The sequence below is a fragment of the Scyliorhinus torazame genome, chromosome 11, assembly GCF_047496885.1.
Source record: "Scyliorhinus torazame isolate Kashiwa2021f chromosome 11, sScyTor2.1, whole genome shotgun sequence".
In the NCBI taxonomy this organism is placed as follows: domain Eukaryota; kingdom Metazoa; phylum Chordata; class Chondrichthyes; order Carcharhiniformes; family Scyliorhinidae; genus Scyliorhinus; species Scyliorhinus torazame.
This window is the reverse complement of record NC_092717.1, coordinates 123,389,310-123,408,143: the sequence shown is the minus strand read 5'-3', so window position 1 is coordinate 123,408,143 and position 18,834 is coordinate 123,389,310. Positions and strand designations below refer to the sequence as shown.

The window sequence follows — 18,834 nt, the reverse complement described above, 5'->3', positions numbered from 1 at the left end:
CCGCCAGTACCTTCGCCAATACTTTTGCGTCCACATTCAGAAGTGATATGGGCCAATACTACCCACACTCAGTTGGATCCTTATCTTTTTTTAGCAACAGTGAAATCGATGCCTGCCCCAAGTTTTGTGACAGCACTCCCTTCCCTATCGCCTCTTCAAACATCCCCACCATCAGGGGTGCCAACTTATCCTTGAATTTTTTATAATATTCCACTGGAAACCCATCCGGCCCTGCCACCTTCCCCGACTGCATCCTCCTAATCGCATTTTTTATCTCCTGCTCCACTATTGCTCCTTCTAATGTAGCCCAGCCCCCCTCCCCTAGCCTCGGGTATTCCAACCCATCTAGAAATTCCTGCATCTCACAGTCTCCCCCGGATGGCTCTGACCTGTACAACCTCTCATAAAACTCCTCAAAAACCTTGTTAATCAGCTCAGGAGCCACCACCAACTTCCCTGCCCCATCCCTCACCTGAAGAATTTCCCTTGCCGCTGCTTCCCTCTGGAGCTGACCTGCTAACATACTTATCTCCTTATCTCCATGTTCATAAACTGCAGCCCTTGCTCATTCAATTGGCGCACCGCCTTCCTGGTGGACAGGCGGTCGAAGCTTGCCTGTAGTTCCTTCCTCTTTTCCAGCTTCGCTGGATCCCCATCTTCTGCATAACTCCTATCTACCTCCAACATCTCATCTATTACCCTCTGCCGCTCCAACCTCTCCTCTTTGTCCACCCTGGCCTTAAACAAAATTACCTCAACCCTCACCACCGCCTTTAGAGCCTCCCAGACAACTGCCTTCGACTCCTCACCTGTACAGTTGAAACCTACATATTCCTTAATTACCTTTTCAATTTTCTCACAGAACACTTGGTTCCCCAAAAGCCCCACATCTAGTTTATCTCCTGCTCCACTATTGCTCCTTCTAATGTAGCCCAGCCCCCCTCCCCTAGCCTCGGGTATTCCAACCCATGCACCCTTGACCTCTTGACCGACCTCCCAGCCCTCTCACGTTCCACGTGACTATCCTTACTGGGGGGGTCTCTACCCCCTTCTTCAGTACCATATCCACCCAATGCGGATCTGACACTGCAATTGCCGAATATTCCGACCCCTTGACTCCAGCAGCAAAGTCTTTCCCACCACACAAAAGTCGATCCGTGAGTATACCTTATGGACTGCTGAGAAAAATGAGTACTCCCGTTCCCTTGGGTGCAAGAACCTCCAAGGGTCCACCCCTCCCATTTCCACCATTAGCCCAGCCGCGCATTCGTCCCCCCCCCCCCCCCCCCCCCCGATGGGACCAGCGAGCACGGCTGTGAACTGTCCAATCTTGGCTCCTGCACCAAGTTCCAGACCCCCCCACAATCAGCTTGTGTGTGTCCAAGTCGGGAATGGCCCCAAACACCTTCTTCGCGAATCCCACATCGTCCCAATTGGGACCGTATACTCTTAACAGCGCCACTAATCTCCCCTCCAGTACCCCTGTCACAATCACATATCTACCCCCCTGATCTGCCACCACCTTCTCCATCTGGAAGCGTACCCTTTTGCTGACCAGCACCGCTACCCCTCAAGCCCTTCCATCAAATCCAGAGTGAAACACTTGACGAACCCAGCCCTTTTTAAGTCTCACCTGGTCCTTCACCTCCAGTGAGTCTCCTGCAGCATTGCCACATCCGCTTTCAAACATTTTAAGATGCGCAAGCACCCTTGACCTCTTGACCGACCTCCTAGCCCTCTCACGTTCCACGTGACTATCCTTACTGGGGGGGTCTCTTCCCCCCCCCCCCCCCACCTTTCTTATCCACCATCATCATACCACCGGGCCCTGCCCCATAAGCCTGACCCGCCCCTGTCCATTGTTAACATCGAACCCCTTCCCCCCCTCCCAAGAATCTCCCCTACATTTCTCCCTGAAAAAACATCTCCAGCATCCATCCCTTCCCCCCCCTCTCGCTCACCTCGTAGGCCCATTGAAGCCTGCTATCCAGGCTCCAACGTCCGCAGCCCTCCTCTCACCTCACCTCCATTCACTAGCTGTCTTTAGTTAGCTGGCGCGGGTGGCTCCCCCTGCCAAGATATATCGTCCCCATCCACCCAGTCCCAGAGGAAGAAAAAAAAGCAAAATCAACAATCCAACCCATACAATTCACTAACATAAGATTTAACCGTCGCAACACAGAACGCCAATCAACCCACCATTAACTTGAACTCTGTAACAATGCAAAGAGAAGTAAATTACAATACACATCAGTAAAAAGAAAGTTGTAGCATTTATACATTTTCCAGCTGCTCACAGTCCAGTCTCTCTTCCAGTTCCGCTCCTCACGCCTGTCCCAAGCCCCTTCTGCCCTCACGAACGCCTCAGCCGCCTCCGCTGTCTCAAAATAAAAGTCTTTGGCGTTATACGTTACCCTCAGCTTTGCCGTGTACACCATACCAAATCGCACCCCCTTCTTGTACAATGCCTTCACTCGCCCAAACGCTGTTCGTCTTTTTGCCAACTCCACTGTCAAGTCCTGGTAGATCCATCCCATAGCACCTCACGCTTCTGCTTCGCCCAGCTTAATACCTTCTCCTTCATGCAGAACTTATGGAAGCAGATAATTACTGCTTTTGGCGGTTCGTTCACTTTGGGCTTCGGCCTTAATGACCGATGAGCTCGGTCTAGTTCGTACCGGGAGGGATTCTCACCCTCCCCCATCAGCTCCGCCAACTTCTTAGCGAAGTATTGTGTTGACCTTGGGCCCTCTGTCCCTTCGGGCAACCCCACAATTCCCAAATTGTGCCACCTTGAGCGGTTCTCCAAGTCTTCGAGCTTTGCTCGGAGTCCTCTCTTGACCTGCACCACCCTCTGCAGCTCGTCCCCCATCGAGGTGACCTGGTCGCTGTGTCGTGACACGGCCTCCTCCACTTTCTTCATCTTCTCGCCCTGCTCTCTCACCTCGGCCAATGTCTTTGCCACCGCCACTCTCACCATTGCCATTGCCTCCTCCACCAATGACTTCAATGCGACCACCGTCTCCTTCCTCAAGGCCTCCATGTGCCTCGCGAACTGCTTTTCCAGCTCTACCGCCATCACCTCGGTCATCTTCTCCACTGTAAGTAGTGCAGCCCCGCTTTGCGGTTCGGCTTCCGCCATCTTGTCAGCACTTTTGCTCATCCTCTCATTCAGCGGCGAACCCGCGTTTCCTTCTTTCTTCGACGCTGCTCTTCGCATCCTTTATCGGTATATTGTTTTTTCTTTCTTTTCTTTTCTCTCCCCTTCCACCCTCCTGTCCTTCATCAATCTGAATTATTCTTTTTTTAAAAAAAAAAACAATTTTTCTTCTTTCACACACAAAAAAAAGGGTGAAAGGGGAGGAAAAAAGAACTTTCACCAAACTTCTTTAAACCTTCTTTCTCTTCTCCTCTACATTCCCACAGAGCTCCCCTGGGACCGGACTTCAGTCTTCTTACTTCATCCTAGGTGGGAGCCATTCGATGTGGGACACCCCACCTACATCATGCCCTGGCCTCTGCGCTTCCACCTCGGCCTCCTTTTAGCTCCGCCCCCGCTGCTCCGACCTCCACGTGCGCTGGGCCCAGCGCCTCAGCCCCCGCCGCCCGCGCGGGGTTCTTTGCCGGTTTTTAAACCGGCCCCGCTAGCTGCCCGTGACGGCCCCAAAGGCCGACGATAGTCGGGGGGGTGAGTGATGATTCGGGGGAATCCCCGAAATTGCCGCAAATTGTGGCCACCGGCGGGAGCTCTTCTTGCTGCGGCCACCCTGCTCGCCTACGCCACCGGAAGTCAATTCTATACAAGTTTAGCAATCACTTTTCTTTTCAATTCTATGCATCTAGAATTAAACCCGAATGCTTGGTTTGTTCTTTTTTAAATGGCCTTATTAACCTGCATTGTTATTTTTAGTGGATGGTATATTTTGACTCCCAGATTCATTTGCCCCTCCACCTCATCTACTTATTCTTGTGTAACATGTGACTTTCTAATTTTCATTCTTTTCAGTGTTGAAATTAACTTACCAATTAAATGTCAATTATGCAAGGGGATTTTCACAGTAACTTCATTGCAGTGTTAATGTAAGCCTACTTGTGACAATAATAAAGATTATTATTATTAATGTTTCCTTGTAGTTAGTTCAGTCTTCCTCAGCATCTAATACTCCTCCCTACCCCTCAAATTTTGTTTTATCTGTAAATTTAGAAATCGTACATTCGATTCCAAAGTTTATATCATTAATATAAATTGTGAACAGTGGTCTCATCACAAAGTTCCACTCTGAATAGCTACCCTTTACCTCACTCTCTGCTTTCTGCCTTGGACCCAGCTGCTGTCCCCTGACTCCACATGGATTGACCTTATTCATTACTTACCACCTTATCAAAGGTCATTTGCAAATCTAAATAAATTACATCAAGCGCATTGCCCTTGTCTACTCTGTTACCATTCAAATTGAGTTGGGAAGGCTGCCTTTTTAAAACCATACTAACTATTCATTATATTACTTTTGTTTTTTGGATACTTTTTCTGCTTTAGTTGGGATACTTTTATTTTTCCTACCATCTGGTGGACATAAATTGACATATTATAATAATAATCTTTATTGTCACAAACAGGCTTACATTAACACTGCAATGAAGTTACTGTGAAAAGCCCTAGTCCCCACATTCTGGAGCCTGTTCAGGTACACAGAAGGAGAATTCATTATGTCTGAATGACTTGTGGGAGGAAACTGGAGCACTCGGAGGAAATCCACGCACACACGGGGAGAGCGTGCAGATTCCGCACAGACAGTGACCTAAACTGGGAATCGAACCTGGGATCCTGGCGCTGTGAAGCCATAATGCTAACTACTATGCTACCGTGCTGCGTTTACTGCATAATATTATGATCCCTGTAGAGACTGATAGCTTTAGGGGAAAAAAATACCTTTTAAAAAACCTGCTCATGAAGATCGAGCAAGTTCTGCAGTTCCCTCTATTACAATGTCTCATTTTGTTGTCACTTAAAGGGGATCTGGCCCCTAGGAACAGTGAAGTCATCAAGCAGGCTAAGCAGCCAATCAGATTGAAAAATTCTCATCAAGAGGAAACCAAGAAGTAAAATGCACAACTATTCACTTTTTATTTATTTTAGAGAGTGAAATAAAGATTGGTACATACACTTGAGGTTAAGGGTGAAACAGAAATATAAAAAGAAACTTTTTTAAAAATAAGCTTTTCAGGGCCAGAAAATCTCATCTGCAGCAACTATTACTTAGTACACATTATTTTAAAAGTTACATCTCATTCAACAAGGCATTAAGCCGTCAATGATTTGTATTGTGAGAATGGTCCCTGAAAAATTGAAAGTTTACATCAAAGCATTAATTTCAGTGCTGTTTACACCTGTGAAGACCTCAGCGGCAAATCCTGATAGAAATGTCTAGTTTTTGAGCTTAATTGTGTACATGCGGATGTCAGAAGTTGCGGTCGATTTTATACAGTAGTGATGGTGAACGCTGACAGTTTCACCAGCATTGCAGCTGCAAATTCTGGGCCATTAAGTATTTGTAATAATGCCTTTGCTATCTCCTCCCCGAATTATTTTAAAATACACAGATGCAATTCATCCTGTCCAGGAATTTGATCTTTTGAGTTTAATTAATTCACTTAATATCTTTTTTTTTAAAAACTTTAAGTATGGGTATATTCGTTTCTAATTTAACATCTGATGGCACCTGGTATATAATATTTAATACTCCTGCCATTTTATTACAGCTGCCTGTGATTTTACTTGTGTCCCTGAAGAATATTTCACAATTTTTGTTTTATGTTCCTCGATAATTTAATTTTATGGTTTCTCTTTAACATCCGTTTTCCCACACTTCTTTCCTAATCACTTTGTATTCTCTCTTGTCATGCTCTTTTTCCCTTGATGTCCATGCTCTTAGTGTCTTTCCTTACCCTAAATATTTCCATATGTTTTTATTCATCCACGTGTCTCATGAATATTTAGTTTGTTCTTGTCTTTTAGCATAATATGCAATCTGGCCACATGAGCACAATTTATATGCTAATTTCTTTGATATTCCATTGTTCACCCTAAAAGATTCACTAATCACTTAATTTACAACAGAGAAATTCAAAGCCATACTTCTGATGTGAAATGCAATGGTTGAAGAACTTGCAAAGAATTGAACTGTATCAAGTATATTAGATGATGCAGGATGACCTCAATCAGAAGAAACCAGATGTAACTCAGTTTTGAATAAGTCTGTTCAGAACTTGCAATAGTTTCCAAACTGCAAAATTACAACTGTACATGCACTGCAAGAATTGCAGTTGAAATTTCCCTGCTATATTCAAGCTTCCTTATTCAACAGATATGCCCATCTCTTGTGAAAATAGATCTCAGTCCCTTTTCTGACCACAAACACATCTGATAGTCTCCGAGACATATTTTTCCAGTCAGTTTTTTCATTTAAGAAAAAGAACTAGAATATTAGGTTTGGGGAAATCTTTTTTCATACAAAGCTCCTTTCTAAACAAACATCCCTAGTAACCTTTATGAAGTGCCTACAAGAACATAAGAACTAGGAACAGGAGTAGGCCATCTGGCCCCTCGAGCCTGCTCCGCCATTCAATGAGATCATGGCTGATCTTTGTGGACTCAGCTCCACTCTCCGGCACGTACACCATATCCCCAAATCCCTTTGCTTGAAAGAGGTCAGCGAACATTAATCTCTTTCAATGTACCATAAACAAACTTGGGAACCAAAATCTCACAGAGGCCTGTTGCTACTAGGCTAATAAAAAATCCCTTGCTATGTAGCAGCTATGCCAATCACAATCACTGACTTGTATCAATCCAGGCTTATGTGCATCCGAAAGCTGATGGGAGAATAGGAGGATTGTAAAGCTTCACAGATAAGCCTTGTGAAAAGATGTCTCTCACAATAAGCTCCACATCTTCACATTTAAGTCAGTGATCAAGTTGACTGAATTTAATTGTTAATCTTAAACAGCATCACATTCAACAGACTGACTCAGAATACATTTACATGTCATACAGCAAATGGAGAACTAAGTGTTTTTACATTGGCTCTTCCAAATCCACTCTCTTCCTCTTTTTGAAGCCAGCATGTGGCATTCTGATGTGTTGACTTAACAAGATCGCCCAGGAAAAAATACCAAAAATGGTGAAGACCATAATTATATTGCAGCCACGGACTGATCGTTTAGCTTTGCCATGAGTCACACCACTTTGGATTCTGTATTTACACTTCAACTTAGGAACACTAAATGCACTCTTAGAAGCTGTACAGCATTAACAATAGTCAATACTTTCTTTTCAAAAGTACAAATTATTAGCAACTTATTCATTTTTTTCTTACAAATATCAACAAAATGCCAAAACAAACTATTAAAGCCTTTATAAACTTGCGCTAAATTGCACACAATATACAGTAAAATATTCCTTGCTCAGCACTCTACCAAGTGGCATGCTCTAGGAACCAGAATTTCTTTTGGGGCTGCTTTTTGACTGATGGTGTCTCTCGTCCCTCATAATCTGGCAGTAACACATGTTGCCTTTCAGACCTACTCCCAACTACTAACAAAATGTCAACCTTATGGGTGGTTGTTATCCAGGCCTCCCCACCCTCCAGACTGAGACTATCACTGTTCTGCAGCACCATCTTGCCTCCCCACCTCTCACTGTATTTGCACACTTCCTCCCGCATTTTGTGTGAGACCTCAACACCCATGAGAAATTTTACTGCACTTTAACCTTGGTTACCTGAGAACCAACATCAAACGCAAAATATTTAGCACTTTGGGTGAATTATTTGGGATTCTAAAATGTGAATTTTTTTTAAAGAAAAGGAGAAAATAATGCCTCAGTTTTCACGGTGGAGGACACTAGTACCATTCCTATAGGTACGGGCAATTCAGAGGTAATAGAAAGGGTAGAACTTAGAACAATCAGCATCAATAAGGAAACGGTACTCAACAAACTCTTGGGATTGAGGCCAGACAAGTCCCCGGGGCCTGATAACCTCCATCCTAGGGTGTTAAAGGAAGTGGCAGCAGAGATAGTGGATTCATTGGTTATGAAATTCCAAAATTCCATGGACACAGAAAACGTTCCAGTGGATTGGAAAAATTCTAACGTTACGCCTGTTATATTACCCTTGGTGGTAATATGTCGTATTCTTTGTCTTTTGTTCCAGAATGGTCAGTCGAGTTGATGACAAAGAATCCACCAGAATTCACCAATCATTAGATTGAATTAAAACTAATTCAATGGATAACGATTAATTAAATTAAGTTTGCACACGCTACTGAGCTATAGTTAATAATAAAGTAATATTGAATCTGTCTAGCAGTAATCAATAATCTAATAGTCATAGAGTCAGTAATAATATCCTCGTGTTAACTCTCTCTAATCTAATACTCTCCTCGTGCTGTTCTCAGGTTTTCTCCTTCACTAACTACCCAGCATTCCCGGAGGTCTGATTTATATCCAGAAAAGTGGTGATGCCCTCTAGTGTTTGAATTACAGAGATGTAATAATTAACCCTTCACTAGCTTGCCTATATACATATCATGATAATGCCCTTATTCAAAATGGGAGGGAGGCATAATATGAGAGATTACAGACCAGTTAGTTTAACATCTGTTGTTGGAAAATTGGGAGAATCAATCACCAAGGGTGTAATATCAGGACATTTGGAAAGCCAAAGCGCTATCCATCAGAGTCAGCATGGTTTTATGAAGGACAAATCATGATTGACCAATATGACAGAGTTCTTCGAAGATGTACCAAGCAAAGTGGATAATGGGTATCCTGTAGATGTAGTATATCTAGACTTCTGGAAGGCGTTTGGTAAGGAGCCGCACAGAAGGTTAATTCACAAGGTGAGATCACATGGGATTAGGGGGAACTTATTAGCTTGGATAGAAGACTGGCTAACGAACAGGAGACAGAGAGTCGGGATAAATGGGTCTTTTTCTGGATGGCAAGATGTAACTAGTGGGGTGCCACAGGGTTCGGTCCTTGGGCCCCAGCTATTTACAATCTATATTAATGATTTAGATACAGGGATAGAAGGTTCTATAGCCAAATTCGTAGAGGACACAAAAGTAGGTGGGACAGTAAGTTGCAATGCGGAAATAAGAATCTTACAAATGGATATAGATAGGTTAGAGTGGGCCAAAATGTGGCAGATGGAGTTTAACGTGTATATAAGTGTGAGGCCATGCATTTCAGTCAAAAAAATGGAAAGGCAACTTATTATCTAAATGGGGAGACACTTCGGGATGCTCCAATGCTGCAGAGGGATCGGGGTGTGCTCGTACATGAGTCACAGAAAACGAGCATGCAGGTGCAGCAGATAATAAGGAAAGCAAATGTAATGTTGGCATTTATAGCAAAAGGAATTGAGTATAAAGGTAAGGAAGTGTTGTTGCAGCTATACAAGATAATGGTAAGACACACCTGGTGTATTGTGCACAGTTTTGGTCCCCTTATTTGAGGAAAGATGTAGTGGCATTGGAGGCAGTTCAGAGGAGGTTCACTAGATTTGATTCCAGAGATGAGGAGTTTGTCATATGAGGAGAGATTGAACAGTTTAGGCCTTTACTCTCTAAAGTTTAGAAGAATGAGGGGAGATCAAATTGAGGTATACAAGATGCCAAAAGGTATGGATAAAGTAGACGTGGAGCTGATGCTTCCTCTTGTGCGGCATTCTCAAACGAGAGATCAGGGGCTGAATTCTCCGCCACGCCACATTTCTGCCCTGACCTGCCGGCGGCATTCTCCGTTACGCCAGCCGGTCGATGGGGTTTCCCATTGTGGGGCAGCCCCACGCCGTCAGGAAACTCCCGGGCGCCGGCAAAACGGAGAATCACGCCGGCGGAGAATCCCGCCCCATAATCTTAGAATAAGAGGTAGCAAATTTAAAACAGATTTGAGGAGAAACTACGTCTCCCAAAGGGTTGAGAATCTGTGAAATTTGCTACCCCAGAGTGCGATGGATGCAGGGACAGTGAGCAAATTTGAGAGGTTAGACAGATTTTTAATTGGTAATGGGTTGAAGAGTTATGGAGAACGGGCAGGATGGTGGTGTTGAGGCCAGGATGGGATCAGCCATGACATTGAAGGCGATTAGGCTCGGGAGGCTAAATTGCCTACTCCTGCTCCTTGGTCACGAGTTCTAGGGGGGAGATGCTCTGGCTGATTTTGCAATCCAGCTCTTGGTCTGTAGCTTTGTCGGTAGCAGACGAGAAACATATCAGCCAAGATAAAATGGCGGAGCAGACTCGATGGGCCGAATGGCCTAATTCTGCTGCTATATCGTATGAACGAATGAATGCTGACAATGTTGCTCACAACAGATTGCAAAAGCAATGTGCAGGCATCATTGACTGTGCAGTAGGTGTTGTCATGGTAAGATGGCATGACTCAGCCTTTATAATGTGTGCCAGACATGTTAAACAGGTCTCCAGCTGTCACTGATTAAATCTGGGATTCCTTGGTCTGTATAGCTCACCACAACAAAAGGCAAGATATACTCAGTGAATCATTCAGGGATATGTGCAACATTTGTTCAGCTCAACTAGTGGGAAGAAAACAATTTTTTAAAATAAAAAAACTGAGTTAAGTAAATGTCCAACATCAACTTACGATAGTGACATTTAAGGGGCATCTTGACAAATACATGAATAGGATGGGAATAGAGGGATACGGACCCAGGAAGTGTAGAAGATAGTAGTTTAGTCGGGCAGCATGGTCGGCACGGGCTTGGAGGGCCAAAGGGCTTGTTCCTGTGCTATACTTTTCTTTGTTCTTTGTTCTAGCAAGGGTCCAAACAAAATGTTGAACTTAAATGCTTCATAGCAAATAACTTACAGGATAGCCATTCAGAGGCTGGAAGTACAAGTTTTGGCCTGTGATGCAGACATGTCCAGGATTAGATACCAAAGGAGTTACCATTTCAGCCTCACATTCCATGTGGGGGCTTTCAGTAACACTCTGAAATCTACAAGAGACATCAGTTACTATTAATTGACAAAATAAGGGGAGGGTTAACAATATCATCCTAAGAGCAATGTGTATAATATGGAAACAGACAATGTATACAATACAATATTTCAGGGCAAAGAAGGGCGCTTTCTTCGGTTTAGACACTATGGGCGGGATTCTCCCCTACCCGGCTGGGCGGGAGATCCCGACGCCGAGGAGTGGCGTGAACCACTCCGGTGTCTGGCCGCCCCAGAGGTCAGTCGGCGGGAAAGGGGCTTGGCGCCACGCCAACTGGCGGCGAAAGGCCTCCGCCAGCCGGCACGAGTTGGTGCATGCGCGGGAGCGCCAGCGTGTGCTGGCATCATCCCCGCGCATGCGCAGAGGGCTTCGCTTCCGCACCGGCAATGGCGCACTGCTACAGTCGCTGGTGCGGAAGAATAGAGTGCCCCCACGGCACAGGCCCGCCCGCGAATCGGTGGGCCCCGATCGCGGGCCAGGCCACCGTGGGGGCACCTCCCGGGGCCAAATCCCCCCCGTGCCCCCCCAAGAACCCTGGAGGCCGCTCGCGCCGCCAGGTCCCGCCGGTAAAGACCTATTCCTATTTACGCCAGCGGGACTGGCAAAAAACAGGCAGGACTTCAGCCCATCGCGGGCCGGAGAATTCAGGCGGCCCTGGGGCCCATTGAGTCGTGCTGGTCCCCACCATTCTCAGAGGTGTGCGGCGCAATTCACGCCGGGGTGATTTTTCGGGGGCCAGAGAATTCGGAGGACGGCGGGGGCTGGATTCACGCCGACCCCCGGAGACTCTCCGACCCGGCAGGGGGGGTCGGAGAATCCCGCCCTATATACTTGAACTCTTCCAAAATCCTGTCAGCCTCAAATTACTTTAAGACACTTTAACCATGCATTTGGCTGCTTTCCTCAGTCAGCTGATTTCTGCCTTGGGATGTTTGCCACATCAAAAGCTCTATATAAATGCAGGCAGTTATAGTAGTAGTGAGGGGACATTGGTGGTATTCAAATACTTGTACTTAGAGCTATACTCATTTTTAACTAATAATCTGAGAATTAATTCTATGAGATAGGATCCCAGAAATACTCTTCAGCCCATTTAATCCAATACTTTCAGAAAAGTAAAATTAGAGCTTTAAACATGCAGTGGTCCAGGCAGTTAGGATCTTAGGAGAAATAGCCATTTTACAGATTTGCTCCTTGCTGATTAATAGTCCAAATAAACCAGCAAGAAATATTTATTTGTTTAGCATTTAAAAAAAATTCCCATTAAGGAACTCCATGTTGAAAATATTCTAAGACACAACAAAAGACGGTGAAATAAAAAATGAAAGAACATTTGAAATCAAAGGTCCTCTGGAAAAAAAAAGGACATCAAAACTAATATATTATGCTTCAGTAAATGGTTCTTAATTTGTCTAGCAATCCTAACCTAGTCCAGTAGTAAAACTATTTTAGAAATACTGGAAACCTATTCCCAATCTTGTGCACTAAAAATAGCATTCAATCATCATATATTGAGTATTACACATGAAGCCATTATAGCTCAAATACAGTACCTATTTTTATCGAATGAGGTCCGGGCCAATCGGGATTGTAAAATAGCTGTGATCTACAACGGGAAGGGGGAAGAAAGAGAAAGAATATGAAGAGGAAGGAAAGTTTCATACATAAAATGGTTAGTATATTTATTTTTCTTGAGTTAGTATTATTTGAGGACCTGGTTTTAATGTTTGTAGATCAAATGAAATGTTATGTAAAGAAAGCAAATTATGCAGAAGCTACTTAGTAATAAATATATATGCTCACCTTTCTAAAATTCACACATTTTACATTCAATTGATTACAATTCATGAACTTGAACTCAAATTTAATGATATGGGAGTACATTTTTGTTTTGAATGCATTGCTGCTCAGAATCCAAATATCCAGTTACCATAACTCAAGTCTCAGTTAAATTCAATAAAACAGAGCTATTTCAATGGTTTAAAAAATTGCATTTGTATCTTCATTTAGAAATCACTTACCATGGCAATCTGGTCTGCCATTTTGTCCAACTGAGAAGCTCTGTGAAGCTATGAAAGAAACATTCATAAATTAATAATTTTAGTCAGCCTTTATAGAGCTGAAGCATTTTACCCAAAACTACAATTATTGGTTAAGATGTGCAAAGCAAATAACTTCAAATATGGTGCTGTATGCCACCTTTTAATCAACTTGCCATGGCATTAGATGGCCATCATCATTTAGAGGCTTATCCATGGCTGATAATGGATATTACACAATCTATTAATATTGGATATATTATTGGATATGCAACCAATATATGTGGCTACCAATTTTTTTCAACTGTTGTGGTTCAGGGTACTCACTCCTGTCTCATTAGCAATAAGGACATAGAAACATAGAAAATAGGAGTACGCCATTCAGCCCTTCAAGCCTACAAGCATCCAACTCAGTAACCTGTTCTTGTTTATCCTCATATCCTTTGACAGCACTTTTACATTGTCATCCATGTCTGGGTCCATCACATGGCTTTTTCCATTTTGGTAGCAACTTGGGTAGCGTGCTTTGGCAATGTTTGGAGTATGAGGTATGCACACAGGAGGATTTTGTAATGATCTACCAACCCAGTCAATGGCCCAGACAATGGCAGTTAATGAGTATCATTAAAACATTTGTCCTGAGGCTTAACCTTTAGCAATGTTCAAGGGATCGAGAATCAAATGCATCAATTTACCTATTCATTACCTTGGTGCATATCCAAGATTAAAAATGGATATTACCAATGCACTATGAATGGCTGCATGATGGCACAATGGTTAGCACTGCTGCTGCCTCAAAGCGCCAGAGACACAGATTCAATTCCGAGTGACTGTGTGGAGTTTGCATATTCTCCCAGGTTTGATTCTCGGCTTGGGTCACTGTCTGTGCGGAGTCTGCACCTTCTCTTTGTGTCTGCGTGGGTTTCTTCCGGGTGCTCTGGTTTCCTCCCACAGTCCAAAGAAGTGCATGTTAGGTGGATTGGTCATGCTAATTTGCCCCTTTGTGGCCACAAGTGTAGGTGGGGTTACGAGGATAGGGTGGGGCTTGGGACAAGGTAAGGTGCTGTTTCAGGGTCGGTGCAGACTCGATGGGCTGAATGGCCACCTTCTGCACTGTATGGATTCTATGATTATGGAGACATACTTGAAGATTTGCAACTCATGTTTGACCTTCATACGTGGAGACAGTTTGTTGCAGAACTGATAAATGCAATGTATTTACATTAGATAGGAAAATAACCTCCACTGGAGTAAATCATGTTGTCTAAGAACGTGAACCGCTAATTCCATTGTCTTGAATGGATCATTATCTATTCTAAAGGTAGCTGAGGTTTATTCATTGTCAAAGCTGATCTTACAACAACTATTTTCTATTAACTTTGCAATTATGCATGGTAAACAAAAATAACCTTTTACAAGGAATCACAGTATGACTCAAAAGTACTTTCACTTTTGTTATAACCCTCAAGGAGTTCACAGTATCAGGACAATCAGATTCCAGGTGATTGGAGAGGGTGGGGTTCCCCCTTAACTGGGGTAATCAGATCCCCAGTATAAAGTGGGAGCAGATTAGGGATGAACATTCTTCGGGGCATGAAGAATGTAATATCATAAATAAAGATAATCTTTGATTTTTACCTACTGGTCAATGTGTCCTGCTGTAGTGGATTCTACACTGGCGATGAGAATAAAATTGAGAAATGGCCACCAATGCCAGATACTACGTGCCAGAGCCACTTTGTCTAAACCTAAAGAGGCCTCTCATCCCTCCGTTGACATGCCACATATCGGTAAGCTCAAGCCTTTTCAGGCAGGATTGGTGGAACGCACCGTCCAGACTTTTAAAAACTAAATGAGGAAGCAGACCCCGGGATCTTGGGAGACGGGGCTGGCACGGTTCCTTTTTTATTACAGAACGACGCCACAACGGGGATTGCTCCGGCCGAATTGTTGATGGGCTGTTGCCTGCGAACCTGTTTAAGTTTAGTCCTCCAGACATTGATGGAAAAATCCTCTGGGACCAAAATCGGGCTGAGGCTGATGCCGGGCGACGATTGCCCTTTAGCATCATTACCGCGGGAGACCTACCGTACTTCCAAAACTTTGGAGAAGGAGCCGTGTGGACACCCAGGCTGACTTCCTCTGAATATGAGCACCCTGGTAACGAGGAGACAGGGTCTCCCCCTTAACTGGTGGAATCAGACATTTGGTATAAAAATCCCCACTTGGGAGGTCAGGGAGGGAGACCCTTCGGGGAGTGGAGAGTGTAATATCGCAAATAAAGACGTTTTCTACCTGCCTGTCAATGCGTGCTGCTTTAGTGGATTCTACAACCGTTTAACATTTTACCTGAAGTAAACTTTGCACAACATCTTCTGCTTTTGAAATGTTCTCTATCCTGAAAATATAATTCTTTGGGCCCTGGTTAAAAAGTAGATGAAAGGAGTTACATTGCTCAAATTATTTTCAATTAGTTTATTTTAAAATATTACCGATACAGTTCAATATTTAAAAAAATACTTATTCAGCTTATACATTAACTAAACTGCACAGTACAAGGAAAGTTGAATCATTTTATCATAGCAAGCGTTTCCATTTTGTAATTTTAGATAGGCGAAATTCAATGTAAAAAGTAAATGGCCTCAGTGAGCTACAATTTTGGGGAGGAGGTTACAGTCTAATATGAAGATCCCATTGCTCTTTTGTAAAGTTTGTTGCATGGTAACTAACACATGTAATAATAATAATCTTTATTAGTGTCACAAGTAGGCTTACATTAACATGCAATGGAGTTACTGTGGAAAATCCCAAAACATGTGAATGATTACATAAAGCTAGACCAACACATTGCATCCAATAAGAAATGTCTACCCCAATAGATTTTTTTTGAGCCCCTGGTTTCAAAGCACATTAGACTACACAAAATCCTTAATCTTCAAAAGAAGCCATTAGTCATAACTCCCCTTACCTCATAATATAGAAGAACTGTTAAAGCTGTCACTTTTCTTCAAAAAAATGGTTTTGAAATGAAAATATGGAGGCATAAAACACAACTGCAAAGCTTTAGTTCTAAAAAAAACAACCAATTTCCTCGGGCAAACTTAACACTTGCATTATTCAAAAACATCCTACTTTGAAGATCCATCAAGAAACAAATTTGCTAAATTTACAGATCTTGCTGCCGATCTGGCAAGGATGCCACTTGCAAAAAGATACACTGACCCCTTGTGGACTAATTTTATTACTTTTTCCGTTTCTTTTGTTCCAACCGTTTTAAGCTTTTGCATCCTGATCTGACAGTGTATTCTAGCCCAACTTTGAGAAGGGATACGATTACAGAGATAAGCATGCAGCATATTCTTCAATGAACAGCATAATATAATTAATGGTTATTTTCTTTTCAATTTTGCAAAATGATTCATATAAAAATGCAGGCTTTAGTTCACAGGAATCTGGAGTTTTTTGGAAAACCAAAGTCAAAAAGTGTTGGGAAAAGCATGGATCGCAAAGTTTGATCTAATTTATGCCCATGACTGATATATTTTATCTCCTTATATATTGCAACTTTCCACAGGAAAACCATTATGACTTGCCCAGTATTGTTAAATTATCGAAACTTCTAAATACAGCAACACAATGCCAGCAGCGCAGGTTCAATTCCGTACCGGCCTCCCCGAACAGGCGCCGGAATGTGGCGACTAGGGGCTTTTCACAGTAACTTCATTGAAGCCTACTTGTGACAATAAGCAATTATTATTGAGCTCAAGTAAACAAATAAATATATGACACACATACTTCAGAGTAATAGCCTGAACAAAAGCAATACTTAGGATTTTGAATTAACTCAAACACACAAAAAATGTTTTTTTAATAGATATGTGAAATTTACTCTATTCAAACACATTTTTATTAGGTGGATCCACAGCAACAGCAATAAGGCCACTTGCAGCGTTGCAAAACAAACTGGAGTTGATGCAATTTCATTTAATAAAGTTGTCTGACCTCAGGTCTACAAATACCACATCTTCAAAGGCCACAAGCTATAACATTTTATTTGAAAAGGGTTAGAATAAACTTCTGAGCAGATCATACTTAACTATGTGTGAAGAGTTCATTACAAACAAAACAACATATCAAGTGGGGGCTTGCTGCAAGTATATATTTTAGTGCAAATTCTGTTCTTTCACAGGGCTAAATTTAGCGCATACATCCACCAAATTCAAGAGTTCATTACAACGTTTAATAACTCAGGAAAGTAATAGGTCAACCTACTCTCTCAATTTTATATGGAGCCACTAGTCTTTGTTCTTTGATTAAACAGATCTAAAAGAGAAAACAAAACACAATTACTGCCACTGCAAAATGAAACATTTCTCCCAAATGTTCAGACTTCAAGAATAAATTTGATTTGAGTTGGTAGCTTACCCTGGCATTTACAATGAAACAAAGCCCTTGTCTCTCCACCATTTTCCCAAAGCTGTCACTGAAATATGTGTACATCACCCACATTCAAAATGAGAGGTAAGTCCTGTTTTCAGGCTTCCACCATTGCCATTCTGAAGCTATGAATTTTATCCCCCCTACACCGCGCCATGCCAAGCTGACACAGCCAGGATGGGAAGCTTACCATTAGTAAAGAAATTAACCCACAAAACTACTCCATCACACATTGTTGTGCTGATGTGTCCCCTGCAATAAGCCTCAAAAACACTTTTGCAAGATTTTTATATATTTTCGAGTTTTCCTCTGTTGTAATCAATAAAAAAATGTGAAAACTCTGTTCCGGCAAGGATACAAGTAACACTTACATTTTGCAAAAAGGGAAAATTATCCACCTCCATATATTGTCCAGAATTCGCAGGATTTCTATTGATTTTACCAATTCAGTTTGAGGGCAATTATGGATGGACAACAAATGCTGGCCTAACCAGCAACACACTCATTCCATCAAAGAATAAAAAAAGGAATCCATGTCCTGACACCAAAGCAGGTCTTTTGACAGGACTTGCTCAGGGCCCTTCTGATATGCAGCAAATTAGCATCCAGCCAGCAGAAAAGCCAGACAATTACAAATGGCAGGTGGGAACTAGTGCCAGCAGGTAGCTTGCCGATAATCTTTAAACATGGTGTTGTCAAAGGGAAAGGAAGGCAGCAGAAGTGAGCCTGTGGAAGAATGGTTGCAGTGAGAAGGGTTGCCCCACATTTTAGTGACGTTTCTCTAAAGGAGCTCCTGCTGGTGACAAGGGAATGTAGAGAGGACCTGTTCCCAGTAGAGAGGGCGGTGGAGGGGGTGAGGGGAAGAGGAGGCCAACAAGAATCACAAAGAAGGTAATGCTGGAGATACGCAAGAAAGCTAATAGCTATTGGGTCATCGCATGAACATGGGTGCAGTGCCGCAAGTGATTCAATAACCTTGAGGGTCTAGTAAGGTAAATGGAATGCGTAACAAGGTGGCAGTCCTGCATGTCTTGTATGGCGTCAATGTAATATGAGGCAAGGTGGCTGACCTAAGCATAGGGAATCACCAAGGACTATCTTGCTGAGTGAGCCACATATTTGCTTGTTGCAGTGGTCAGAGTCAATGATCTGTAAGTGGCACACCAATGGACATTTAAAGTTGCACAGTCTGACAAGCACAGCTGGGTCATGATTCAAGCAAGGCACTGTGTCTTGCTATCATTGCAGGAAAAACAAGTTCATAAGGCATGGGAGAAGAGATGCACAGGAGGGGGTGCAGGCATCATTGCTCTAGTGATGCAGATCGAGACA

General features: G+C 43.0%; 1 protein-coding gene across 1 annotated transcript in view; it reads right to left on the bottom strand.

Annotated features, from left to right (window-relative positions):
• Nucleotides 1–18,834, bottom strand: part of nsmaf (neutral sphingomyelinase (N-SMase) activation associated factor) — a 131,166-nt gene that overhangs the window by 95,612 nt on the left and 16,720 nt on the right. Inside the window, exons 6-10 of the mRNA XM_072467725.1 lie at nucleotides 17,338–17,388; nucleotides 15,415–15,486; nucleotides 13,048–13,095; nucleotides 12,580–12,632; nucleotides 10,895–11,024 (exon numbers count right to left, since the gene is read on the bottom strand). Of these exons, the coding sequence (XP_072323826.1) occupies nucleotides 10,895–11,024; nucleotides 12,580–12,632; nucleotides 13,048–13,095; nucleotides 15,415–15,486; nucleotides 17,338–17,388 (354 nt within the window). The remainder of the gene's footprint in view (nucleotides 1–10,894; nucleotides 11,025–12,579; nucleotides 12,633–13,047; nucleotides 13,096–15,414; nucleotides 15,487–17,337; nucleotides 17,389–18,834) is intronic.